The sequence below is a fragment of the Falco punctatus genome (assembly GCF_963210335.1).
Source record: "Falco punctatus genome assembly, chromosome: 11".
Taxonomy (NCBI): domain Eukaryota; kingdom Metazoa; phylum Chordata; class Aves; order Falconiformes; family Falconidae; genus Falco; species Falco punctatus.
The window spans coordinates 4,728,385-4,756,190 of record NC_137591.1 but is presented as its reverse complement, the minus strand read 5'-3'; the positions used below and the strand labels follow the sequence as shown (position 1 = coordinate 4,756,190).

Genomic DNA, 27,806 nt, shown 5'->3' with positions numbered 1-27,806 from the left:
CACAAGGGATTAATCTGACTCGATATGTTGCACTTGAGATGGGTGGTTCCCTTCAGGTCTGATGACATAACTTCTTCTAGGAAAACTGCATTTAAGAGTCTTAAATCTTCTAAATCTTTTCATAGTGTGTTCCTAAAGAGGAACGTAATTTTTTTTTTTATTAGACTATGTTACAACTAGTAAAAGAAATGTAATCTCAGTGTAGTTAGTGTGATTCACCTTCTCTGCATGACTCTTCTGGCATTTGCAGTGTTTGATGCATTTATTTATATATTTTAAAGGACAGGTTTAAATAGATTACAGCAAACAATTACAAACAGATACATTCTCCCAATCCAAAATAAATATCTCTGTATAAATATGTGTGTGTGTATGTATTGATGAAAAAGTAAAACATGCCAGTTTTCCTTCAATACTTGTATATCAAGTGCATGCTTTCACATCTCTAGCAAGATGTATAGAAGTTACATTTTTAAGGTAACTTATCCAACACAGCATTTTACATATGTAGGTTGATCCTTGGAGTCTGAATTTTGCAGAAATGGTTTTCCCAACAGTTTGAGGTTTATCTGTGTAATACAGCATCAGTCTCATACTTTTTCTGGAGTACAGGAAACATCTACACTTTGTTTCTCAAGAGACTTCTGTGCTTATTGTGGTGGTAATTAGAGGTCACTCTTAACTCTGGTTGGGGTCGTCAGTGGGTTGACACCAGAGTTTAAAGCACTTTGCTGCTTTGAAACCTTGTGCTGCTATGCAGTCTTTGAAAATGATCCTATTGTTGTTTTTTTTTTTCTTTCAAAGTGGCACCCAGGGTTTAAATATAACATGGAATCTTGTCAGGGAGTGGCTGTAATCAGAGGAGATTAATTATAGATGTGGGTGTAGAAAATTGCAAATGTGAATTGTCTTTTTCATACAATAAAATCTGTCCCTTTAAGTAAGCAACATGCTTGCTTAGAAAATTCTGTGATTTAAAAAGCCAGCCAAAAACCTCCTAAGTGTTACAGCATGAACACCAAATACTTGAGTGAGGTTTGAGTTAATTACTCCCTTTTCCCCTTTACAGAAGTTATGTTAACTTCTTGATTTACTAATTGAAAAATTTTCTTTCCTGCCCACTGATTGTTGCTAAGGGCTGAGAGTGGGACTTCTAACATGCAGGCATGGTGGTGTGCGTTTGGAAGAGTCGAGTCCTGCTTTTACATGTTGTATCCTGACAAAAGGCCTAAAAGCCCATGGTAGTGTCTGCCTTGAAATGTCCCATCTTGCTGAGGTCCTGAAAAAAATCTGCAAGGAGACTATGTTATGCTTGTACAAGAAATTGCTTTCTGGTATTTTCTTCCTGGCTATTGTTGAGAACTTGTATAATACTGAAATGGTACTGGCCAGCAAGTGGGCACGGAGACAGTATTTGTGAAACAAGTTTAGCTAGTGCTTTTCTTCATGCGATGCAACCTTTGCCAGAGTCAGAGCTCCTGCTTGCTGCATGAGAAAACCAGCCGTGGCCGTCTGTGGTTGTTTCACCTGCCTCGGGACAGCTGCCCTTTGAGCCATAGAGACCATTTTTGTGCTTGGATCTGTAGCATACGTTTCCTCAAGCAGTGAGGAAGTCTGATCTAATATCTCTAAAGTTCAAAAGAGAAACTCCTCATTTCACCTCAGTGGAAGTCGGGCAAATGCCATTACCTCTTGCAGCCCTATGCATTTCTTTGGCTGATAAGTAAGGGGGTAAGTACTGATAAGTACTGGGGTAATGCCTACCTCCGTTGGTCAGACATTTGATGGATACCAGTCCTTCGAGGGCTGCGATGTAGCTGCTGTTCCCTAAGAGCCTTCCTCTCACCTAGAAGAGTACATTACTCTGCCATGGACTGTGCTTTGGCAGGGAGATTTACGGTAAAGGAAGGGAGACCCGTTTCACATTTTTAAATAAAAGCTGTGCCACCAGTCCAGGGAGACTTCTGACCTTCCAGATGTGAGGCCAGCAAAGCTCCTGAATACAAGTTCACAATTTCAAAACCAAAATTTAGTCTTGTTGGTTGTAATGGAGTCTGTTAGGATCATACAAGTTCACAGAGTCAGCAGTGTTCAGAAAAAAATGGAGGGAATAGTGTATCTTGTCAAACAAGTACTTTGAACACAGATTGTAAAGAAGACCTGTGAAATCTTTCAGCCAGATATAGCACTACAATATAATATTTTTCAACAAAAAAAAAAAATGCCCTGAAAGGCTTTGGAAAGGTATATAGTCAAATACCAACATCATCATTAGCTTCAATGTATCCAGCTTATAGTCCTGAGCAGTTCACTGTCTTCTGGGTTAGCCAGTTCGTGTACTGGTATCTTTTACCAAACTTGCACACTTCTAGCAAAAACGAGTCTTTTCTACTAAAATCTTATTTTTTGAAACTGAAGAGCTATTTTCTGAGATTGAGTTTTCCTCATGATGATGATGTTTCAACTGAGATAATGAAGACTTCTAGAAAACAGAAAAATTAACATCCAAATAATTTTTGGAACATTAACTCTTGAATATTGCAAACTGGAGTTTGTGAAATATGACAAAATTGCCATTGACCTTAATGTTAATAAATACTGTCATTTCATTGCATCATACAGAAGGAGGAAATTAATCCTAGAGTTTTATATAAATATATACATACTTATTTATATTATCTATCTTCTTTTTTTCTCTGCAGTTTTAGTGAAAATTTCAAAATGGGGAGAAAGCTTCGCTTTGGCTGTGACATATAACTTCTTTTAAGAAATCTAAACGTCAGTTGTGTTACTTTTTATTATTTATGATAAGTGTTACCAGAGCATAGAAAGGATGAAGCTATAGTAGAATTGCTAACACTGATTACAGTAATTTGCTTGCTACCTTTATTGGCTAGGTTTAAGGCCTCAGACATGCGAAGACTGAAAGTCAAGGCCTCTGAGTGCAACTAGAATGTGTCTGCTAGTTGTCCCGAACAGGCTTCCCCACCTGTCTTTTTTGTTTGGCACATTTAATGTTTCGTTAGAAGAAAACTTTTTCAGGCAAGAATCAGGTTGCACTGCTGTACTAAGACAGTGCGTTTGAGCAGGCAGGAGTTTCATAGGCTTTGGTTCAAAGGCAATAATAATAAAAAGTGGTGTGTTGTAAATATTAGGAACTTGGGATTTGCACGGTTGGGTGCATGGACCAGACTCTGTCATGTTTTGGTTTGTGTACATGCAATTAAAGAGCTGTTGAATAGGCGAAATGAGTAAAATGCAGACAGTGTATGTGAAATAGAGCACACCCAGACTCACTTGGCCCTGTGGTTTCAAACTAATCTGCCTGAGAGATCTACTATAGTAACTGAGTGACAACAGGTGCAGCACTTCTTGCACTGCTGTGAACTCAACCCACTGCTCTTTGATTCTTTTTAGCACTTAATATGGGCAGTATCCAATACTTTTTACACATTTCAAGACTAGCTGACTGGGTGTCACGTTTTTTCTCCTGTTACCTGAGAAGTATTGCCTTAGGACAAATTGCCCTCTTCTTTTCCCATTTCCCCCAAAGCTGCCAAATACACCAAGCAGGCAGAGAGATTGATGGCAGGTAGAAATACCAGCAGTGTATGTGGATCTCATAATCTGGTTCTGTTTCAAAGGTCATTTATTAATGTATATGACACTAGCCATAATGGAGCTGAGAATAAGTACATGTTTCCTATTGTTCCGTGATAGCGTCTGCTGTATTTCAGGCTTTTGTAGTACCAATGCCCAGTTCTATTTAATATAAAGCCTGGATGCTGGGAGGATTTGTGCTGTGTGTTAATTTTTTGTCTGGAACATTTTTGCAAAAAACACAGTCAAATCTGTGACTGTGTTAGAGCAGTGAATTGCTCGTTTTTGTAAAAAGCCTCAAGACTGTGGGGTGCATAATCTGGGAGGACATTGACAGCTTGGTCCAGATGTCAGCATGTGGAGAAATTCACTTCAGCAGGACCTAAACCCTGGTTTTCAGTTTGAATTCAAAATCTGTTTTGAATTTACAGTTTGCAGAACAAAAGAAAAAACATGTTTGATGTTGTGACAGTCACACTCCATTGTTTCAGGTCTCCTTCTGGCCTTCAGAATGTCACATAGTTTTCTTAGTTCTTCAGGCTTTGTAGCTTTAAATAAATCTGGCCAACAGACCACAGAAAGTTACTTTGTCCTCCTGCATGCTATTCCTTTTGGGAACTCACTGTACCCTATGCTAGCCTTTGTAGGGCTTAGCTTTGGTACGGTCCTCAGCAGGTGCAGTTGCTCGTAGTTCACCACCATCAAGCCACCCTCAGCACGACAGCCAGGTTGCAAAGACAGTTTTCGTGGAAGTGATCCATTGAACATATTTTGTGATGCCAGTAAATTATTTATGTTCATGAGCTTAAATTCATTTCTGAGCAGTAAGAATGAATGAAGTAGATCCTTTTGCTTTGGAATCAAGTGCAAAGCTTCCATTCACTTCCAGCTGATCAAGACAGGGTTCTCTGCCTTTAAAGCCAGTAGCTGACTCCTTTTCCAGGCCTAACTAGTATCATACCAACCCTCTTGAATAAGAGGGTATCATATTGGTGTTGTACCAACCTCATGTATTAATGCCTTACTGGGGTCACATTTCAGGGGAAAACTGTTTCTTTTGCTAACTGTTCTTGTTAGTAGGACTTTTTAATTAACCTATACTCAAAATCGTGATTACTTTCAGCAGACCACTGCAGTTATGGGATACCACCACAGCACACCCCCACACCCAACTATATTTTGTTGTCAAAGATAGCAAGTATTCTCCCAGGCAGGGCAGAATCTCTGCAGAATTGGTAGTCACGACCATGCTTCCTTTATCCCTTTTGGAGTGTGGGAGATGGTGTCAGCAAAGAACAGACCAAAACATAAAACTTTGGCAATTCTTAAGTAGATGTGGAGAAGGTTTTTGCGACCTTTATCTTTTAGGTACATTTTTATGCAGATAACTAAGACCATACAGTATTACCTATTTTTTAACAAGTGTATCCAATTTCCTTGTCTCCAAGAAGTACAACAGAGTGAGAGATAATACTCAGAATGAATAGACAGTGTGGGAAGAGCCACATATCAACTAACTTCGAGCATCTGAGTTGCTTTGGCCATGAGTCTACTTGCCCTGGATCCTTTTGAAAGTTAGTGGGGCAAATAGTACCTTCCAGACAGCATTTTGGGAATTATCAGTGTGTGTTCAACCACTGCAGACTCCCTGAACCTCATGGTTTTCTTGTGAGGACATACTGCTGGTGTTTTTTTCCAGTGTGCTGAGATTCTAGTCATACAGGACTTCAGCACATCTGCAGTCAGTCCTCAGCAAGAGATGTGCAAAACTTCAGAGCTAAACAGTAATAGAAAGGATTGTGTAATAAGCTGTGCCCAGCCAAATCTACTTTATAATGAATGTGGCAGGGATTTTTCTTACTTTAGGCTGTTGGATGCAAGTAAAATCCTATAGTTTTTTGTAGACTAGAATTTGTAAGAAACTCTAAACATAATCATGTTCCTGTGAAAATCTGGTTTAAATAAAATAAAAAATTTCCATACAAAAGGGTTGCTTTTTTCAGTAGGAGTATGCTAAGCAAAACTTTTTGTTCCGAACAGAGAAAGGAAATCTTTCATTTCATTGTATTTGGAATATGCTTGAGGAAAAGAGTCTTCAAATTCATGGTATTTCAGCCTGGCTAAATATGGCCTGTGCTGCTGAGGGGTTCCGCACCATGTCTTCTCAAGGCCTGTGTTAGATCAGGCAGCTGGGAGAGGACTGTTGCCTAGATGATTGCCTGTTAACTCAGCACCTTTGAACCCGGTTGATCCTGGTAGTGAAGTAAGGGGAACATTTGCTTCCATCCATCTGGTTCATCCAGCTTCAGCTAGTGCAAGTCTGGTGTTTATGGCCAAATAATTGAGGCAATACTGCCAAATAGTTAGGAAAAAAAGGGATATACCACAGTGAGTATCAGTGCTGTTTCTGTTTAATGTCTGCCCTTCATCTCATAAAGTTTAGGAGTTGCTGTGAAATACAGATTTTTCTAATAGTTGAGGCTTTCTTTGTAGGTATAGTGATTTGATTCCTTGGCTTCCTCTTTACCATAATGTCTTTCTGGATACAGTTTTTCCAAGTTATGAGTTGTGCTATCACTTTCTCAGGGTGATACTCTAGAGGCAAATTTCTGAGTGATGGCCCATAAAGCTAATACATATCTATGCCATTGGTGTTCAAAAGTGGAAAACCCATGAGCAAACTGCTCTTTCTACATGTGCCTACAGCTCTCTAGGTATACAAATTGAGCAGCTGTGTGTAATTATTAGAGCACCTCATCAGGTAAGTGGCAGGGATTTGAGTTCAACACATCCAGGTTCTTTTGAAGCATGTAGTGAAGTTAATCTGTCATTACAGGCATGTCAAATAAATTCTTTTTTCTTGAGAAAGACATTCTGCAGTATAATATTTTATGTAAGATATTAGGGCTTTGGATAAAGCTACATTGTTCAATTAAACATGTACTTTTTACGTTGCAATTGAGTGGTGGCAAGGGTGGAATAAGGAGCTTAAGTTCCAGAGAAGTGTAAATGCTTGTACTGTGTTTACAACAAGTGTTTTGAGGTTCCTGCTGTGGCAATGAAAATAAAAATCTGACAGCTTAGTGTTTTAGCTCAGATTTGAAGTTGATCTTCATATCAGAACCTTCCAATACAGATCTGCCAGTTAATTCGTTTGGGAAAAGGTGTCCTTCCCAGTTCATGTTTTCTATATTGTATTAAAAATTCAACCAGAAATTATCAATTTGTCCTTCTTCTGTAAGCACTTTGCATTTGTAGATCTACGCAAGTAGGATGAAATCACATCCCCATTGCCATTTCATACTAGAGTATGTTCACTCCAGCCATAGGCAGTAAGAGAGCTCGGAGATGCTGGAATTCAGTGGATGGCGAGGGCCAAGGTGTCCCATTCACGCTGTTTCGGTGGGCCTGTGTATGTAATGTGGTGTTCCTCAGAGGGAGCTGTGTGGAAGAACTACCCCCTGTTTAAAACATGCTCCTTGGAGTCCAGCAAGGCTGCTCACATTTCTTGAGCATAGAATTTTTTCCTGAAGTGTTGAGATGATCTTTATTTCAAGTATCCTGTCTTTATTTTTCCTTTTAATGAGAGGTTTGAGCTGATTTTGGGAAAATGTTCATTTTCCCCCAGTATTTTCTTCAGCCTAGAATTTATTCACACAGTTTTTGTCAAAGGTCCTAATTACATTTCAGTGTCTGTCTTTTAAATCCTTGGAAACTGGAATTTCTTATATCAACATTGTCATTGCTGTAGTTACAGGTCACATGCTTTTCTGTTTTCAAACCAGACACTAAATTGTAATTGTCTGGTCTATTCTTAAACTGTTTAAGTGAGAAAAAAAGTGTGTGTGTGTGTGTGTGTGAAAACTGTTTGGAAAGTAACCCTCAAATAATCTCCATGGTATTTATAAATAGTTATCTCTATTTCTTTTTTTCCCCAAAATGTGTAATGTTAATAAATTCTCTGGTTGCAAAGAGCAAACAATGCACCCCTATAAACAGTGGGATTGTGAGTGAACATCACCAGTCCTCTGGTGGTAAAAACATGGTCACTCTGAAAGAACAGAATGACATGATGTATTTAAAAGGTACATTTCTGTCCTGGATGAGAAAGTGGGAGTGTGGGGAGTCCATATAGTCAGCCAGTCTTCCACTCAGTGTCACATAAGAGGATGTACACCGAGAACAGTGCCTTTAGCCGTCCCACCTTGTGAGAATCCTGCCTTCACTTGTACATCCTTGGTTCTTGTTCTAAACTGCCAAAATATGGTGAATCCAAGTTCCAGATAGTTTTCCAGCTGTGTGAAAAGGCTCTTCCTCTTCTTAATTGGCTTTACTATGTGTACAGTTTCAGTGTCCAGAAGCCTTATCTTTGATTTGTCCATGGTAAATAAAAATAGCTTTTCTTTTTCTGTTCTTTGCTGATTTCTTTGCTAGTTTCTATGTTATTAAAACCTTGGCTAAAATTGACTCACAAAGAAAATACCTCTGAAAGTGATTTCTCTTTGAGAACAGTTACGATGATGTGTTTCCCTCAAATGCATCTGAGATGTCTTATGCTTGATGGTATGGTAGTTCCCAAGGGAACAGGTAGCTGAAGTTTTCAGTGGTATTTAGCATTTTTAATACTTTTTAGTTTATTGACTTTTCAAGCACCATTTAATGCTGATCTTCTGAGATGACTCTTAGTGTTCAGACAGAAAACAGTCTGTGTAATAGTTAATCTTCAGGAATGTTATTTGTATTTTGGGGGGAATGAGACGTTGAGGATTTTGATCATTTTAGGAGAAAAGCATTCTATTTGTTATGACAGACATTTCTGCAAGTGCTCTTCTTTTTTTGTTTGTATTCTGCTCCTGTAGTCTGCCCCGTGAAACCATACTGTCAGGGAATTTTAGCATCAGTTTATTCAGTAACGAGACCTGAAACAAGAACTTTGTATTACACTCAGTTGCTTCATGGCTAATGCTGTTTCAGCGTGTCACTGAATTGTCATTGACTTCTGCTGAAATACGGACCTAGTGATGGTACTTGAACACATGCTATGCAGAAGCTTTGGTAGCTGGATGCAATTGGCTTGTGCATGTTCATCTGATAAAATCATTTTGTACTTGCACGTGTTGAAGCAGTGCCATTTAACCTAATTATCAGTGCGTCCATAATCTCCTGAAAATTGTAACTCAGCTTGAACATAAGTAATAGAAAGTTTTTTGAAGGAAATGCTGTGTGCAAAACATCGCTGTTTAGGTACAGCCTGGAAAAGCAGGAAACTTTCTCTGAGCTTCTTGCTGTTTTGTTCATGCTATGCTGCCTTCTAGGCATATGCATGACCTGTTACTTGACTGATTTATGTAATGAAGTGCCCAGACTAGAATTGTTTCAGCATAGAAGAATCTTAAACATAAGGTCCTTTTAAGGTATCTCAAGACATCATTCCGAACAGGAACGATTTTTTTAACGGTAGCTTTGTGCTTGGAATTTTTGACCAGTGAATGAAGAGATCATTTTGCACAAAGTTGTTTCTAGTCGCAAGTTTAAAACCAAATCTGTTCATTTGCCTGATTCCGTGCTGTATTGTCTCTTTTCTAGGTCCCTCTGTACAGTAGTGTGCAAGTGGACGTACACTCCAGATGGAGGTTGGGATGACAGTTTCTGGGAAATGATAGGTTTGGAAGATTTGGTGAAGGATAAGTATGAAAAAATAGGTGCGTCAGGGAGTTTTCTTGTTTTATACATATACATAAAAAGCTAAATATATATAAAAAAAGATATGTATATACATACATAAAAGATATCTATGTATAAAAAAATCTTTTGCTCTATTATTGTGAATGTCAGCAGAAATGTAGCAGAACTTGAAGCTTCAGATGGGTTGATAACAAGGCTGGGTGCCCATAGGACACAGCTTTCCTAAGTACACTTGTTACTTTGCATTGTAATGAAAAACTGTGTTTAAATTTTCTGTCTTTTACCCTTCTGAAAGGCATAGCTAGCCTTTCAGTACTGCTCAGTTGCAACAACTAACAAGTAAATGGGAGCCTCAGCAACTGATTATGTGAAGATGACACCTGATATGGGTATATTGGATGGCAGGCTACCAAAAAAAAAAAAGCCACAACATAGTAATTTATAGCTATTACTGATCGCATGTGATCTGTACCCATCTCCCTTACAGTAATTTTAAAAAAAAGTGCTGCTTCTGCTTGTTGTTATCGTCATACTGTTTTTTACACTCTCTTAGACCCTAAGTTTAATTAGAATGGCAGTCTTGCTAATAGCAATTCCTACAGCAGATATTCATTAAAAGTCCATAATGTTAATATACCAGAAAATTTCCAGGATAACTTTATTAGACTTTCCCTGTTAAGTTAATGGACTTTTAATGGATGTCCTAAGCAGACATGTCATTAACAAGAATATTACCAGACATGAATTAAAATATGCTCATTCATCAAAGTTAATTATCTGAAATATCCTTTGATATTTTTTTTTTTAATGTCTAGCACTTTGAACAAGTTTGTACAGCAGTTTAAATGCAGTAACATGAAATGGAAATGGTGTAGGGAGGACTGTAGTGAAATGAAATCTATTAACTTTTATGATCATCACAAAATATACTATAAGTCATTTTCAGGTTATCAGAAATTGTACTTGAAACTTCCTTGAATAGATTTCAGCTTTTTCCCCTACAAGTGAAACAGTTTATGCAAAGTTATGAAACCTGCTAGGACTATCAGGCTTTTTAGCTTCCTGAGGTTTTAGTTTGAATACAATTCTTACATCATCTATCACATGTGGCTTTTAGCAAATCTTCAACAAGTTAAAATAAGACTTGCAATAAATACGTGTTTTTACCAGAAAACTGAATATCTCGGCAGCTGGTGGTCTCATGGAAGAGTATTTTTAAAATAAATTATTTATGAAGTGTAAGCTAAGGCTTTAATACAATATTTATGCAATGCACTTCAAGGACAGCACAAAGCAATTTGCCATTTGAGTAACTAAACATACATGTTGTAAATGATAAAGTAGCCACTAATAAAAAGGGTCTTTTGTTGTGATGGAAGCCTCATAAAACTAATCTATATATGGCACAACATTTAGCAAGGCTAAAATCATTAATGTCCAATATCAGGTCTATATTTTTTTTAAAGCACAATGTTTACAAAATAAATCAGTAAATTAACTTCTGTTGATAGGTGTTTCTTGCGAGACAAAGATGTTTTCCTGAGTTAATGGGGAAAGTGTCTAGCTCCCTGGGCAGTTGTGTTGATTTTCAAGAAATGAACCATAGAATACGTGGGTATCTCTCAGCTGGAATTGGAGAAGCAGAATCTGACCTCCAAAAATGCACCAAACTGTAGGCTAGAATTGAAGCTTCTGAAGAGCACATACTTTTACTCACCTTGAGAAATCCTTTGATTTTCAGATTCTTGGGCTGATTACCTTAGGCGTATCTTAAGTATCCGACAGTTTTTGTTTTGCATAACAATGCTGAAACCTAGCCTTAGATAGACTATATGCTTTTTTCCATGCCCATTTGCCTAACCTTTTCCTTTTTTAAAAAGGAAGTGTTAAATTCATTATATTTAGCCGTGTGATAAAATCAGAAAAAAAGCAGGACAGTGACCTCATTCATGTATCTATGAAGAGGGAGTATGGAGCTCTCTGTATGAATGTGGAAACCAGATAGCAACTACTCCTTCATTCCTTTGGGTTTATCTTCTAAACCGCACCTGTTGGAATTTCTTGGAAGGGTTTAGCTTCAGAAGGAGACAAAAACCACCAAAACAAAACAACTCACTCCCTGCCCAGAAGCTACTCAACGTTGCTGAGGTCTGTGTTGTGTGCTGTGGAAGTGCTTTGCTCTCTGCCACTCCTAATCTTATCAGTGTCCCTGTACATGGGAAAATGAGAGTGATAGCATTGTTCCAATGAGAGTTTGGGGGATCTGTTTGTTTTAATGAGTGATTGGTGTTGTTTGACTTGGGAAGAGCATGCCGAATAAGCTCTGCTTTTCTTAATTCAAATTAATCAGGATAGTGTACATTCACCTACTGGGAAAGTGCCATTGAGTCACTACAGCAGCACTGGTCAAACTCCAGCTGGAATGGTCTTGTGCAGTGGAAGACTCGTTCCTACCAGCTCCTGAGGTGTCAGCATTGGTGGTGAGACACCATCACTGCATAGACCTCCTCCCACGAGCCCACAAATGCCACGCTGAGCACAACGAACACGGGATAACACCATGAATAAACTCAACTCAAGCTATATTTATAATATTGCTTCAGGGTGCTGTCCCATAATTGAACAGCCTCAGCTGCTGTTAACTTAAGCACATTATACAAAAGGAAGGCAATTTGTTCAAGTAACTCGAATGGACAAACAGTCAAAGTGTGTGCTTCCAGAAAGCACGTCACGGTATGCTACAGCTGACACGAAAGAATTTGAAGCAGTAGACTTAGCTGGCTTGCAGATTAAGGAACTTGAAATTGCCAGATAACCTAGGTAGAAGTAGGTTGAAGGGAGGTTGTGCATGGTCAAAACCTCCTCCTAAAATGAAAACAAAACCGAAACTCTAACAAGTCTGAAGTAATTCTAAAGGAATTTCCTTTTCTGTTCTCAAGCTTGTCCAAGTCTGTGGATGTCTGCTCAAGGTTTGTTTAGCTCAGATACAAGGATGTATTTTAATGCCTGCATGTTCCCCCTGTAAAGACAGACAGTGGTGTTTTTCTCACATCTCACTCCTAAGAGATTAACAGGCTCTGAATCATCATTTCTTTCTAAACAAAGCAAAATGTGGCAAGATACAATTAGCAACATTTTCTTATTGTAACAAAAGTAAATACATAGTTTACCAGTGTAAAGTAGGCAAAAAGGTATGTGGTGGTGGTGTTTTTTTTTAAATCTCTAGTGAAATCGTTATTATTTCCAGTCAGAGGGAATTAGACATGGATAGGTATGGCTAGATGTTTTTTCTGGAGTACCTTTAACTTTCATGACACTGGAAATATTTATGGAAATTCCCTGAGAACAACTTATTTAATGTACATATTTCATTATTCTGATAAATATGCTTTTAAACATCACTTTTAAAATGTCTTGCCCTTTAAAAATCTATTTACTGTAATCAGAGTGATGTTTGTGGTTCCAGGTAGTACCCTTCTCTTAGTTTCAGTTTAACTTAACATATGACCTTGTTGATAAGGAGGCCCTCACACCTGACCTTTAGGATCTTCCACAAACTTTTCCCACGTTAAGGTGTGGGTTCACATATCAAAGTTCCCAGGCGTTTGACATTTTAGATTTCTCAGAGCAGACTAACTTTTCAGGGAATCCACATAATGAGTTGTTTCTGGTCCCTTCTATACCTCGTGAATTTATTGATCATGTTTGTGAAGGTAAAGAGTCTTATCTGGAGATACTACAGAATTTATTGATCCCATTAATTTGCCCACCAAGAGAGTACAAGATGGCTTGTGTTCAAAACCACTCTGAAAGTGTTGTGTACTCCAGGCATTAGCATTTATCTGCTGCGGTGAAAGCACATGATGAGTATCTCTTTGTGGTATTATAAAACCTAGAAAGACATTAACAATTCCGTTAAAATTTCATGGACTATAGACCTCTTAGGGTACTGAAGCGTATATTCCATTTGGAGGAAAATGCCTGCTAAATTTTCACCACAGCCCTCTACTTCAGGGGCTACTTAAGGGACCAAATAATGATTTTTTACTGAATGGTAATATTTTATACCAGGTCTTTTTTTGGTTGAAGATGGCACCTTTGTCTGAGAGAGCATAGCAGATACTGCAGAATAGGTTTCACTGATCCTGTAGGTTGTGTGTTGAAGACTAAAATACTGTCTTTTGTAAAGGACAGTTTGTCACCTTCTTCCATCTGTAATGGAGCCGCACACTAATTTTAACAAAGTTGTGGGGTTTTTAAAGCAAGCTGCATACTTGGAAATAGAGGTTTTCAACATGATAAGGATTTCATAAACCCATTTCCCAGCTTTTCCTGACTAGGAATTTACAGCCACGTCTTCAAAAGTGAATAAATACACAACTAGTACATATGGGATTTTTATGAACGTCTGAGGCAGAACTGAGAAAATTATTTGGATTGCATTTGGATTGTTTAAATCTCACAAGTTTTATGGAAGCTCAGCAATTGCCTTGAACTTTGAGTGCTTGAGGTTAATATGCTAATGAAAATAACTCTTGCATGGACAGATTGTGATATCAGCAGATAGGGTTTTGTAGACAGCTGTCGTTAACAATCCTGTTCACAAAATGATAAACTTGCTTACAATTACTTGGGGTTTTTTTCCATAAACTTTCATATAACTGGATAATATGGAGATCAGAGTTTTATGCCTGTCTTCAAGCAGCACTTCTGTCTCTTTTGTATCTCTGAAACTGTAGCCCTGCTTTACCATAAGACTGGTAGAATTCTTTCATGTTTGATTTTGACTTTGCAGATGATGGTATTGTAAGGAAGAACACCCTCTGGTCCTTACACATCTCTTTACTTAAAAGCTATTCTGAGTCTTGTACCCACTTGTCCTTCTTAGCCACCTTCAAGCAGAATGCTTCCCATTTCCTATAGACTGCCTCAATCCACATCTGGTAGGATTTCTTCTGTTTGTTTGGTTTTTTATTTATTTTGTTTTAAAATTTTTGCACTGTATTTTCAGATATGAAGGGTTCAGCCTGACTCTAAAGTGCATTTATGGTTAGTGGTCGTTACTCCCATACATCAGTACAATAGTGTCACCTCCCTGTTCCAGCACACTGTGCTTTAGTGTGCAGCCCTAGCACTTTGCAATGTCTTGTCTGTAACTCTTCCCGTAATTCCGGGACTTTGGGGACTGGAAGCTTGATGTTTTCATGTACCTGGGCACTTGCATGTGCCATTTTTGAATACCCTGAAAAGAAGGTTCTATAGAATTTTAAGACTGGATGTTCTTTTCTAACGCTTTTTCATTTGTAGTATGTATTCACAAATCGATGACAAAGAAAATGGTATATCATCTGGGGCTTGATAGCTGTGACTCCCTTGGTTGGTACCTGCTGTCACTCAGCATGCGCAGTCTTTACAATATGCTGGGTTTTCAAATACGGGTGCAGCCCTCTAGCATTCAGACAAGTGACAAACCAGCAGGCTGTTTATTCATGAACTTGTTATCATATGAATGGTTATATTCCTGTGTGTGCCAGTGTCTACTTCCGTATACAAAGCTAATGAAGATAGTGGTATTACAGAGATATAGATATAATGAAGATAATGTTATATACCTCACTTAGATAGAGTCTGCTTATGTTTTGTATTTTGTCAGTAGTAGTCAGTTTTACTACTTGGAAGTTCTATTAATTTATTTACATTTAGGCTGAAAATGGAAGATTCAGTCCAGGCTGGGAGAATACAGTCAATGTTAACTTATGCTCCAGCAGCTGTGAAAGGAACAGTCGATCCATTAGTTCTGCCAGTTTTCTATCTTTTCCAAGGCCTTTGATGCCAGATGCTTCGAAGTATATGAGGGATTTCCTTGAAGGCTGAGAGAAAGGGATGATGATTATTTTTTTTTCAGGTCAGTTTGTAGCTGCCAGTTCTTCGTGAAGCTTTATTGTAACAATGAGCTTTGAACACTGTACTTTGCAAATGGTAGAGAATAGTAAGTAAAAGGGTTCTCTAAAGTATCTGTCTTTGGTCTTTTGCTGCCCCTAATAAATTACAACATGTTACAATTTCAAACAAAATTAAAAGGATGAATCAGAGGATATTTACACTTACATGCTGTCAAAATCCATGGAATTTACAAGTGAAGGGTGTTCCAAATATGCTAACATTTTTCTGGCTTCCTGTCATTTCAGTCTGTCCAAGAGCTGTAGCAACTGTAAAGGAGCTGAAACTGGCACAGTGCAGAGAGGTTTTAGGGTGTCTCCTTCCTTAGAGCTTGAGGCATTATTTCATAATATATGATTCAGCAGTAAGAAGTTAGAAAGAATTTTTCTCATAAAAGCTACACGCTCCTGTGATTTCTATTTTATTTCATGTTTTTTCCATCTTGAGATCACTGAATCACATGGAGTAATGAATGGTTGAGGTGAGAAGGGACCTCTGGAAATTATCTAGTCCAGCTTCTCCTGCTCAAAGCAGAGTCACCTACAGCAGGTTGCTCAAGGCTGTGTCCAGTTGACTTTTGAGTATTTCCAAGGCTGGAAACTCCAAAATCTGCCTGGAGCAACCTGTTCCAGTGTCTTGACCATCTTTCCCCAAGGAAAACGTGTTTTTTTTTTTTTTGTTTAAATGTAATTTCTTGTATCTTGGTTTATGCACATTGTTACATTGCAATTGGGTGCCACTGAGAAGAGTCTTGCTCCATCATCTTTACTCCCTCCCATCAGATGTTTATATACATGCTGATAAGATCCAACCCACACACACCTCCACGCCTTCTCTTTGCTGGCCTTAAAGTCTGCAGTCTCTCAGTCTCTCCTTGTATGACATGCCTCTGTCATCTTTGGGGTCCTTCTCTGGACTTGCTGCTATATGTCCACGTTTCTCCTGTACTGGGGAGTCCAGTATAAAACACAGCACTCCAGGCATGGCCTGGGCAGGGAGCAAGGAGCAGCTCCCTTGGCCTGCTGGTGGCACTCACTCTTCCTAATGCAGCCCAGGAGACTGCTGGCCACCTGTGCTGCAAGTGCACGTGGCTGGCTCATGTTCAGTGTGGTGTCCACCAGACCTCACGGGCCTTTTTTGCCAAGCTGCTTTCCAGGCAGTCCGCCCCCAGCCTGTCCTGGTACATGGGCTCCTTCCACCTCATGTGCACAACTTTGCTCTTCCCTTTCTTGAATTTCATGAGTGTCCCGCCAGCCAATTTCTCCAGCCTGAGATATTCTTCCTCTTTCCAATAACTGTTCTGTAACAGGCTGGGCTACACTTGGGTAGCTCAGGTTTCTTCACAGTGTTTCTGGGTGACATTTTCCATTCCTCTTGCACTGTAAGGGGAAGAACCATCATTCACCCTGCTTATCATCAGGGTGAGTCCTGCTGGCAGATTGTACCTTTCCAATTCTTCCTCCTCCCTGCTGCAAGAACTGAAGAGTACTGTGTGGTATTTTTTCATCCTCAGGCTCCATCATAGCTTAGACGATTAATAGTAAAAGCCTTAGAGTTTTCAAAAAGTAAGAATAAATAATTTCCTACTGCCTACTTTAGAGTTCTGATCTCACTCTGTCTGCCTGTGGAATCATCTTTTCTTCTACTCTGGCAACATAGTGGACTTCTGAGCTTTCTCTTTGTTTCTGGTCTGAAAACTAGGAGCTTTTTCTTTTAATTTCTGTTTTTAAAAGTCATAGGAGAAGCTTTGAGAAGACTTTGAGCCTGTTGTGATTGTTTAGTATTTAAATTTCTCACATATTATCCTCCTTTCTTATTTTTCCCACAGTTCTAAAAAAAAAAAAAGAAAAGAAAAAAGCACATTTCTCAGAATAGTTGTAGGTTGTTTCTTCTTTTTACCTGAATCTTCCTCTCCCTGGTCCTGATCTGTTCCTTGTCTTTTTTTGCTTAAGCCTCACACTGAGATATCTTTTAAAACAGTGATGTCTGCTTTATAAGTCAGGATTCACAGAACCAGAAGGACTATATCAAACAATTTGCCCACTTCCTCCATATCAGAGGCTGTTGGACTCCCCAAAATGAATGTTTAAGTAATTTAAAAGTAGAACCAGTCTTGATTTTATAATTTCCTGTGGTGGAGACCCCACTTCAGACTTGAAGGTTGTTGATTGTTAATTACTGTCATTTCTTAAATGTAATGAATTAATTAAAGAATGCACTTTATTTTTTAATCTGAACTTTTAACTTGCCATTCCTGTCTGGCAGACTGTAGTGACATACCTGAACTGCAGAGATTGACATTTTCTATGTTAAAGGAAAACACTGAACTGCATGAGGGTTTTCTCCAAAACTCTTATGTGGACAGTTGTACTCCTCAATCCTTGTAATTGCTTTCCTGACTGATTTCTGAACTTTTTATTATGCATCAGTATCTTCTCAGTATGGGTATAAGAACTGGATACTGTGTGAATGTGGTGGGGAGTAAAATTGTGCAGAAGCTTAGCTGAAAGATTCCAAAGTGTCCTTTGAGTAACTGATCAGGTTATTTTTGGTCTGTCATGTCTTTTGGTTTGGAAAAAGAGGTAATTGTTTCTTCAAAGAGGAGTTGCTATCGTGTGAATCATTGAAAAGCATCCAGTAATAAAAAAACATTTTGTTAAGTAATAATCTGTAATTAATACAGAATTGCCTGTACAATCCTAGTGATGTCCTGTACCAAAAAAAAGTCTGATTACTTGCAACTCTGAAAGTGTGGCAATAGTCACGTCATCTAGATCCATGATCTTTGTATTTAGAGAGACTATTAGAAATATTGTGCTGTAAAGTGCCATAAATCTTAAGTCATCAGCCTGTTGAGATTATTGCGTGCAAGCAAAAATGTGAGATCAGGTAGCTGAGTTTGGGTGCAAATACGTTGCATCTAGTTAGTAAGACACCCGAATTTATGTATTGTATACCCACATGCATGCCAGCATAGTGAGTAGTGAACCATGCATTACAAGAGGTGTTCATTCTGCACTGTTTCACTGAAATCTAGTAACGAAAACTCAGTCACGTCCGTCAATGTACATGCCTAATGATCCAATGATGCAGAATGCTTTTTTTCTTTTTCTTTTGACCTTTAACCAGGAAAGCTTATCATTTATACATGAAGTAGCTGTCTTTCATTTGGACAAGAAGGAAGTAGTCTTTGTTGAAGTAGCCACCTATGGTCTGCACACCAATTTACTTTTCAGCTTAATGAATCAGGATCTGCCTGCACATCGGTTGCTTGCTTTTGCCAGTATTTAGCAACCTAATATGTCTGCCTTAAGTAATTACATGTTAGGTAGTTGAGATGTAGTTCAGCCAAAGGCATAAGCTGTATGGGAGAGTGGGATGGAAAGGACCCAAATCAGATTTGCCTCAAGCTACTGTGGCAGCTTGCTTAGACAGAGATGAATTTTGAACTGAAGAAAGCCAAAGTGATCTTGTTTAACCAACTGTTTTTCTCACTTTTAAATAAGCTGGCCTATAATATCACAATTTGTTTTGGTTTTCCTGAATGAAAATCCTGAAGTTTTTAACTGCCAACCAGGAAATTTTATGGAGGGTATTTCCAGGTTAAAAAAAAGCCCAAATGTGACTGTTACTAACACCTTTTAACCATCATGCATTCAGTCCTAAGAAAAAAATTAAAAGTACAATTTTATAGTCTGCATCGTTATTCTGCTTTCTTCTGATCTTAGCGCTATTTCTGCTGATCGGCTGGGTTAAAAATTGTAGAACAATCAGCTATACGTGTGTTTAACTAGATAACTTCTTCAGCGCGTCTCTGTGTTGCATATTTAACAGGATATAATTTTTGTGTATTGTCTTTTAAATTAAAAAGCATTTTGATTGTCCAGTTTGGGGGAGGCTATAAAACAGAGTCAGGATGTACCCTTCGGTTGGGTTTCTTTCTGAGGTTGCTGGAATCTCTGCAAGGGATCGATATATCCATGTTCAAGTTTACTTGCGTCAAGTTAGTGAAGAAAAGGGACGTCTCCTTTTGATTTTCTTCCTTTTGTACTTTTGTGCGCTTATAGAGCCAGATATAAGTGCGTATGAAATGCAGCTCCGTTCTGCGTGGTAGATGAAAAGCTGCTGGCAGTGAGTATATCATAGCTGAGTCAGCTGGGCCCCCTGCTGCGCTCTGCTTTTGTTGTTTTTAAAAAGGTCTATGTCCTAAAGTACCTAGTTCTGTTAAATATTAGTAAGCCACTACAGCGAATTTCGATTACTAAAGTTGACTGAAGATCTATTGTCTGTCGTGTGTGTTGCGTCTGGTAAATAGCTGGTTGCTGTAGTAACTGCCTAAAAAGGTAGAAGGGTCCTTGGTACCACATAAATTCTTTAAACAAAGCCTGATCATAGCAAATTCTAACATTAGTCTTCGAAGAAGGATAAAAGAGGAGGAAGAGATTCAGACGGCTTTTTCCTTTTGTAAACTTGCTGCTTTGTAGGGCAAAAAATAGCTAGAAATAGTGTGTCTCATCCAAAATGAAAAGGTTGTGGATTAAAGCATTGCGTTAGCGAAACAGAAAGTTCTCCAGCTTCAGCCATTATGGGTTTGTTTGGTTAGGTCTAATTTTGGAAGTCATTATAGCAAAGGTAAATGACTTGCACAGGAGACTACTGTAAACAAAAGACTCGATACATTTACTTTGGCAGGAGCCCTGAGAAGACTCAGTCCTTTCACTGCCTCTTTTATGCAGCCCTCTGTCACGCTCACTGCCCGCCTCTGTATGCAGGCGGCTCTCATTTCCCTTCCTCCCTCTCTGACAGCGTCTTTCCCCTGACAGGTAGGATTTAGGGGTGGCAGCACCTGCTGTTGAAGGGCTGGTGTGTAACAGTGGAATACATTGATTTTTATAGCAGTTGTCCCTTGGCTTCTAAAGCCACTGTGTTTTGCTCAAGTAAGAATCTACTCACCCTCTCCCAGTCTAGTACTGGAGTGTCATCTGTTTCAGATGCTCTACTTTGAAATTGTGGCTCCTCTTTTTGTTGCTTTTTGTGTGTTTTCTTTCTTAGTCATTTAATAGCTTTGTACATATACATTCTAAGGAAGCTGACGCTTGGCTGAGTTTTCTAGTTCTTCATTGAACAGTAAACCATGAAAATTCGAATCCCCTTTCCAGGTGTCTGCCCATGCAATTCAGTCAGGGCTCTGCCCGCTCTACAGTCACTCACTCAGGCTTGCGTGGGTGGGGAGGCAGCTTCCATGATGACGGGGAGCGCCCATGCAGAGCCTGCTGCTTCCCTTTTACAAAGCTCCTTGTGAACATACTGTATGGGTATAGGAGAGCTTTCATTGATTTCTGAAGGGGGGAGGATGATGTAGAGGGGCAGAGTCAGTATCCTCTCCTAGCTGCACTCGCATGCTGGCACCTCTTTTCCGCACTCCCTGACTGTTGGGTGACCTAGGAGACTCCACAGTCCCTGTCATGGGTGACTGCGATCTGCTGTCGCTTCCCAGATTGTCGGGAAGTGCTTTTGGTCAAGGAATAATAGTTCAGGTTTACCTTGACTTCTAAACCAAATGGGGCATACTCTACTGTTAGTTCATTTTTCAAAAACACAACATTATTATGCTGCATCTTCAGATCACAAACTCGGCCCCATGTGTTCTCCCATGCTTTATGCCCGTGGGGGATAGCAATGCTGCTGGTCCTTCTGACATATAACTAGCACCAAAGGAATCTATAGGGTCATTTTCTACTGCTGCTGTAGAGGAGAGGATTATCTTTATCTCTGAAATTGCTCCCTTAGTGCTCATTAACTAGAAATAGTAATTGAGAAGTTGGTAGGAAAAGATTTTGTCTAATAGTAGCCCTGATCTCTAAAATGCAGTTTAACCGCCAGATTATTACACACTAAAATGTTTGACCAGTGTGATTGATTATAAACAAGCCAACCATGGAACTGAGTGGCTGGAAAGAGGTTTTATTTCAGATTAAATTCACCTCGTGTAGTATATACAAGGTATTTGTATGCTTTCAGGTCAGGCAACTGATTCTGAAGAAAAAGTTGTGGGTTTAGCTGTGTGAACTCTTTTGAACTTCCTTCCACCTGCAGGTGGATTCTTTGAATGTCAAGAGAAACAGGCAACTTTGTTTTACTGGTATTATTCTCCAATGTCTTAAAAAAACAGAAAAGTAATACAAAAGTTCTTTTGAAGAGAAACAGCCTCATCTACCAACTTATTGGGGAAAAAATGCAAAAGTTAGCACAATGTTTTGACTTTACACTAAGAATTAATAAAATAGAGACCTTTTTTTTCCTGTGAGAAGATAGTTTAGTGACATCACTTCCTTATTTATGAGCTGAATGGTGAGGTATGGTTACTGCCCCCGATATTTGAATATAAACCCAAAGTCAAGTGCGAAAGTTTTGGCTATACATGTTTTAAATTTCCAGTATGAGATTCAGCCTAGCGTTACAAAGGTGGTGGTGTGGCTGCCAATAGAATAGAAACTCTGGAGAAACGAACGCCAAGAAGGGGTGCATGCAGTCTATATGCGTACACTGCATCCGTCAGGAGGCGGGCACCTTCCTTACACTGTATCACTTAGAGCAGACAAAGAGCTAAGTGATGGGTAAAACTGAAGACCCATTTTCCGCATGTGAATTTAATATCATAACCTTCTTTGCATCGAGCACTAAGGTAGTATGACTATAGTTCTAGCAGATTATGCTCATGGGCATTAGTATATTCCTGTTATTTTATGATACGCTATTCCTCTTAACCTCTGTTGTGGAGGATGTTATATTATACTTCCTTTCTGCACATCAGAACGTGCTTTAGGTGTAACTGTGGAAATAGGCTTGTGTTATTTTAAAAAGGAGTTTTGTCAACTCTGCCCAGAAGATTTGTTGAATTTAGTAAACACTACAGATATTTACTAAAGGCCGTGGTATTGGCAGGGAGGTATGTGGGAGCTCCCACTGTGCCTTTCACTGCCTCTCACCCACCAAATCTTTAGCTAAAGAGGGAAGTGTAGCAGTTCCAGGAGCTGTCAGTCTCACTGCCTCGGCTGTGATTATACTCAGCAGCCAGAGAGGGGGGTGTCCTTAAATTCTGAAAGTTTAATGAATCTAGATTTTTTTCTTCTAAGCTCTGAGCAGTTTCTATCACCATGATTTAATTACTGAAACAATCTCTTTTCACAAGGCAAAACTTAATGTGCATTATGGTAGCAGAGACAAAGGCAGGTGGGACTTGCCACCAGGCTTCCTGGTGACAGCACTGAGAGGGAGGGGTTGCGTTGCTTGAGTTTGGGGTGATCATAATGTTCTTCATACATCATAAGGCCACTGAAGGCTCAAAAAGGGATTATTTAAGTCTGTGAGGAAATACAGCTGCAATAGGAGGAATCTGCTGCTTAAGCCAGTTTCTTTTTCAGAGTTTCTGTTACTATAACACATTATTCCTAGTAGAGACTGCTGGAAAGGATGGAAATGGGGAGAAAAAATTGGCCCCTGCCTTGTGCAACAGGTGCAGTTTTCATCTGCGAGCATGGGCTGAGCTGAATCTCGTTCAGATGCACAGAGGATGGCTGCAGGCAGCCTACACAGCAACCACCACAGGACCTTGGGATTGCTGCAGAAGTATTTCATATCTCTTGGAAAGATGCCAAGCAGGATTTAATTGCTTGTGGTGAAATCTTTCTCTGTGGCTAGATAGGACATTGAGTCCTTTTGAACTTTTAAATTGCTGTGGGACAGCCTGATCTAGCATGTTTGTATTTAATATACAGACAGATAATGAAAGATACTTCTTAATCAGATAGAGTTCTTTGATGCACTTTTTTGTTTTATATATTCCACACTAACTTGAGGGAGAGGAAGGGAGTTCTTGTAATAACATACACATTTGTTTTTCTGTTTAGTAAATTGACAGGTGTTTGGGTTTTCTTGTGTCTGCCCAGGAAACCACGTCTTGTCTCCTGGAGAGTCTGTTGGAAAAGGCCTAACGCCAGAAGCAGCAAAAGATCTCGGTCTCCCTGAAGGGATCGCAGTAGCAGCATCTCTCATCGATGCACATGCTGGAGGACTAGGTACTCAGTAATATATTTACTATTCTTTGAAACAGGAATATATTGAATTAATTGTAGAAAGCCATTTTTCTCACAGCCTATTTCATATCCAGCAATTTGCTCTGATGCTATTCTTATGAAGTAGCATAACTAAAATAAAAAAAAAATCACAATAACTGCTAATATTGAATATCTGTTTATAGAAATGATCTTCACTGTTCATTTCTTCTCAGCTGGATTTCCAAATTGTTTATTAATTTCTGCTAGTTCTACACTTTGAATTCCTGAACTGAAATGCTGTTGTACTAGCATGCTGGTGTGCTGAGCGTTTGCGTCTTCTGTAGCTCAAAACTTTGGGAATAGGGAAGAAAAAAAAATTAATATTCTAAGGGAGAAGTCTCACCTCTGAGGCTTGTTCATAGTTAGTTTTCCTTCTTAGTTTTAGAAGTGGTTCATGCTTTGTTTAAATAATGCAACAGAGACTTTTTTGCATACATTCATGCTAGCACAATGTGGGATATATACCAAAACCATTGATTTTGGTCTAGGAGGTTAGAGTATGTAAATAATGTGTATCTAAATGAGCAAATAAGAGTAGAGAGGGAACTGGCCACTGCACAGCATTCCCCTTCTGTCATTTTGAACTTTTTATGCATAACTGGAGTGGGAGGCTCGATGCTTAGCTATGCTTTTTTTTTTCCCAGCCCAATATTCTGATGTGCCCAGATTCAACTAAATTGAAATGTATTTGGTGAGGCTCCACGACTTCATTTTCATACTGTGCTGTTCAGCCTTATCTAAATAGTGTCAATAACAGAGTGATTCAATGTAACTTTTTCAGCAGTAGATTGAGGTTTTTTTAGTTTGATGATTCAGAAAAAAGTCTTGCCTCAGAAAGTTTCTGTGTTATTGAAACAGCACTTTTCAATGGAAATCTGTTGCTCGTCAGAGGATTTTTCTCTAGATTTAAATGAAACGTGATTAGCTTCTAAAGTACAAGTTTTGTTTCAAATGTTTTTGTGATGTTTTAAATCTCATCTGTTCTTTTAGAAGTTGTGGCCTGGAACTCTCAAAATGTTTAACTTCTTTTACTTTGCTTCTGACAACTGTTTCTGATGAGGTTGAGTAATCATACAGGTTGCTTTTCTTATTACCTCAGAAGGATTAGATACAGATATAGCTGCAAAATGAGGACTGAGTTTTAGTGTCATAGTTGAACATGTGTTGACTCCCCTCTATTGCGACTTAAAAATCTGTTTGCGTCAATTAGTATCCTAATTGCATAAAAATGTGTTTACGACTATGTGCCCTGGCAGTTTTGTGTTCTGGAAAAGGATGTATTAATAAGCTGACCTGAAATAATGAACTTGCTGAAAAACGGGATTGTCACAGAGCACATGAAAATGATGGTGAAGGGTCCTCATTTAATTGGCATCATTATGTGAGTACTGGATTCAGAGCACAAAAATTTACCCGGTAAATTTCATGTGCTGAATTCAATGAATTGAATTTAAAGAAGAATGGAAAGCAGCTATCTGTTCATTTGCTATAGACTTCTGTAAAGAAGCTTTAACATTAGAAATACATAGCTAGTGGCATCCAACAGAGTAAGACTTCAGTGGATAGAGACAGTCTGCTTATGGTAGTCATGTTTATCAGAATATGTTTTCCCAGATGGCATCATAAAGACTAGCAGACTACTGAAATCATTGCTGGGAGAGAAAAAACCTATAGGTTGTTAGAGAGGGAGAGACACATTACAGAGGGAAGAGTGTCCGTAATGCAGTGGGAGAACCTGCATGCTAATCACACGACAACTGAGTAGAGTCTAGGAAAAGAGGAAGATTTAAGATGAAACTCATCCTTCTTGAATCTGGGAAGGGTAACAGGTGGTGAAACTAGTAGAAAAGACAATAAAAAAGAAAAGATTTAAATAGAAAAAGAGCAAAAGAGCAGGAGCAAAAGGAGAGCTGGAGAGTGCAAATATATGTAAAGAGAATGAATAGTGAGACTATTCTTCATGGCTCTCCTTCATAGCTATTAATAACAAGAACCTGACTCTTTTTCAAGTCTAATTCAGCCTACATTGTGTAGAGTACTGCTGGAATACAGAATACAGAGCTGGAAATCCTGGAGGAAAACAGAAAAGCAAAAGGAGAACACAGATAGTAGAACTAGGAAGTGAAACTGTGTTCTGATTAAAAGATATTAAGGATGGCAGTGAATTAATCTTTTAGTAATGATAAAAGGGGGACAAAATAAAATAAAATAGAGATGAGATCTTTGAAATTGAATTAAAATGTGAAAATACTGGAAATAAATAGCTCTAGTAGTTGATGTAAAATTTTTGTTTTGAAAAGGGTACGTCATGATATATGTTTTAGTGCTTACCCTTTGGTGATCTGCATTGAAATACTGAGGTTTACATTTTTTTTTTGGAAGGTTATGACTTGTATATTAGTAGGCATTAGGTTAGGATGTCCTTGTTCTTATTCTTGAAGACATTCTGCTGGTTGTTTTAAAAAGAGTTTGTAACAGCACAGTAATGAAAAGGACTCTTTCATATCCTGCAGGCTAAACCAAAATGACATGATGGACATCTTGTTTTCAGTGTTAATAACTTTTGATGCACTGTACGGATCTGCTTTTGGCTGGCTATAAAGTATGTTTTTGCTGGACAGGTTCCTGAAGTTTATGAAAGCTTCAAAGTTTTGAATAAAATAAGTTAAAGAATTATTTAATGTGTGTCTGTGGAGGTCATCTATGACTCCTGAATCACTCCATCTGATACCTATTAAGGAAAAATAGAAATCTAAAAGCTGAGTAATTATGCCTTACATTTTGACCTACTGTACCAATTTAAAAGAGCCTACAGGTAGAAATGTGAGTATGGGAGACCAGTCTTTTGGGACTGGCCTCTTAAAAATAATGTTTTCATTGCACCTTTTAAAAAGACATCAGTATTATTTCAGCAAAAGTAGTTAATTTGTTGGACAGTATCTAAAATACTTTGTCACTGTGGAAGGGATCCAAAAGTACACACGCTAAGCATTGCCTGCTTTTCTAAAGTCTCTCCTACAGTTTGTGTGGTATACAGGCTTCTTGTTCTCAGTCTCTCTTAAGAATCTTCAACAGATTTTGAGTCTGCCTCAGAGTCTGAAAAAATCCAACTAAGTTAAAGGTGAAAGTGACTTATAACAGCATTAATGTTATTTTTAGTGAATAAAATATCTAAGCTTTCGTTGTTATGAGAGTGTTCCAGAAGTATTTGGTGTGTGACTTCAATTAATCACAAATAGGAAGACTCTAGCAACTCTAAACTAGTAAAGCCACTGAAAAAATCCCACTGATTTCAAAAAGGCCCAGAATGCATGTTTTGCAGAATGTGTTTTCTTAGTGATTAAAAAATATCTAAACATAAGGATCTTCAATTTTGTTTTGTTTATGAAAATACATTTACAATGATTGCTGCCAATTCAGTTTCATAGACCTGTTCCCTCTGAAGTGTGAGCAACATTTTTAACTCCTTTAAGAAACTTCAATACAGTGTTGCCTAGCACAGGAAATTGCCTTTTAGACTACCCTATCCAAAATTCTTAATCTGAACTCATGCATGTCTGTGTTTGAGCACTGAAAAATGAAACATGAAAAATGAAAAATGAAAGGTAGAAGCCATACCTTTAGCTTTCAGTTGCTCCTTACAAGTAAAGTCTGTGTATGACAGCTATGCTGCTACATAGTTATGAGCCAGCTAGGATAAAGCAAGGACAAATTTTTGAAGGCTGTAAGATTTTAGACCTTAATTTTCTGATTATCTAGCTAACTTCCAACCACGATAATACCATGAAAACCATGGCAATCATGGTGAGACAAACCTCAACAGACCAATTTGATAACATAATCTTGCAGTGGTGATCTAAACAAGAAGGTGTTAATGAAATGTAGCATACTGACCAGCAATAGCACTTGGCATCTTTCACAATGTCCAGCAAATGCTTTCATGATCCTTCTACAGTGAGGAGAAAGATTTTCTTTTTTTCTAACAGGATTGGCAAACTTGTCACCAGACTACACATTGCAGATACAGATGCAACGCATGGTCTGGTGACCGGTTTGCCAGTTGAAAAGTAGTCATCAAGAAAAAAAAATAAGACAAACAAAAGACTATTACTTGTTGAGCTGCTGCATATTGCTGGGTGCAGGGCAATGTGATGCAGGAATGCAGCCTAGGAGAGGGCAGGATTTCCACGTTAGCCTCCCCTTAAGTGAACTAGGCAGGATGTGATGTGTGCTGAAGCTTGGCTGTAGGTCTTCCCCACTCTGTAAACAAGCTCTTGGCATCTCCTGGGTCTGTGGTTCTGCTGCACGCAGAGTGCTTGCTGAGTTTGTCCTACATCCTGCCCTGTCCTGCATGCAGAAGCTCCTTAGAGCCGAGCACAGTTCCTCTAAGGGAAGGAGTAATCTGCCTTTACGTGGTTCCATCTGACATGGACAGAACAGCAGCCACAGTTAAGACAACAGAAC

The 27,806-nt window shown here is 38.7% G+C and overlaps 1 protein-coding gene across 10 annotated transcripts in view; it reads left to right on the top strand.

The window, feature by feature from the left end:
* FGGY (FGGY carbohydrate kinase domain containing) overlaps positions 1 to 27,806 on the top strand; it is a 325,564-nt gene that overhangs the window by 226,077 nt on the left and 71,681 nt on the right. For all 10 annotated transcript variants that reach the window (XR_013931025.1, XM_080406372.1, XM_080406370.1 and 7 more), the window contains 2 exons: positions 9,187 to 9,302; positions 23,175 to 23,303. Coding sequence is in view for 9 of the 10 variants with exons in the window: in XM_080406372.1 (XP_080262498.1) it covers positions 9,187 to 9,302; positions 23,175 to 23,303 (245 nt within the window). In the remaining variant the exon portion in view is untranslated. The remainder of the gene's footprint in view (positions 1 to 9,186; positions 9,303 to 23,174; positions 23,304 to 27,806) is intronic.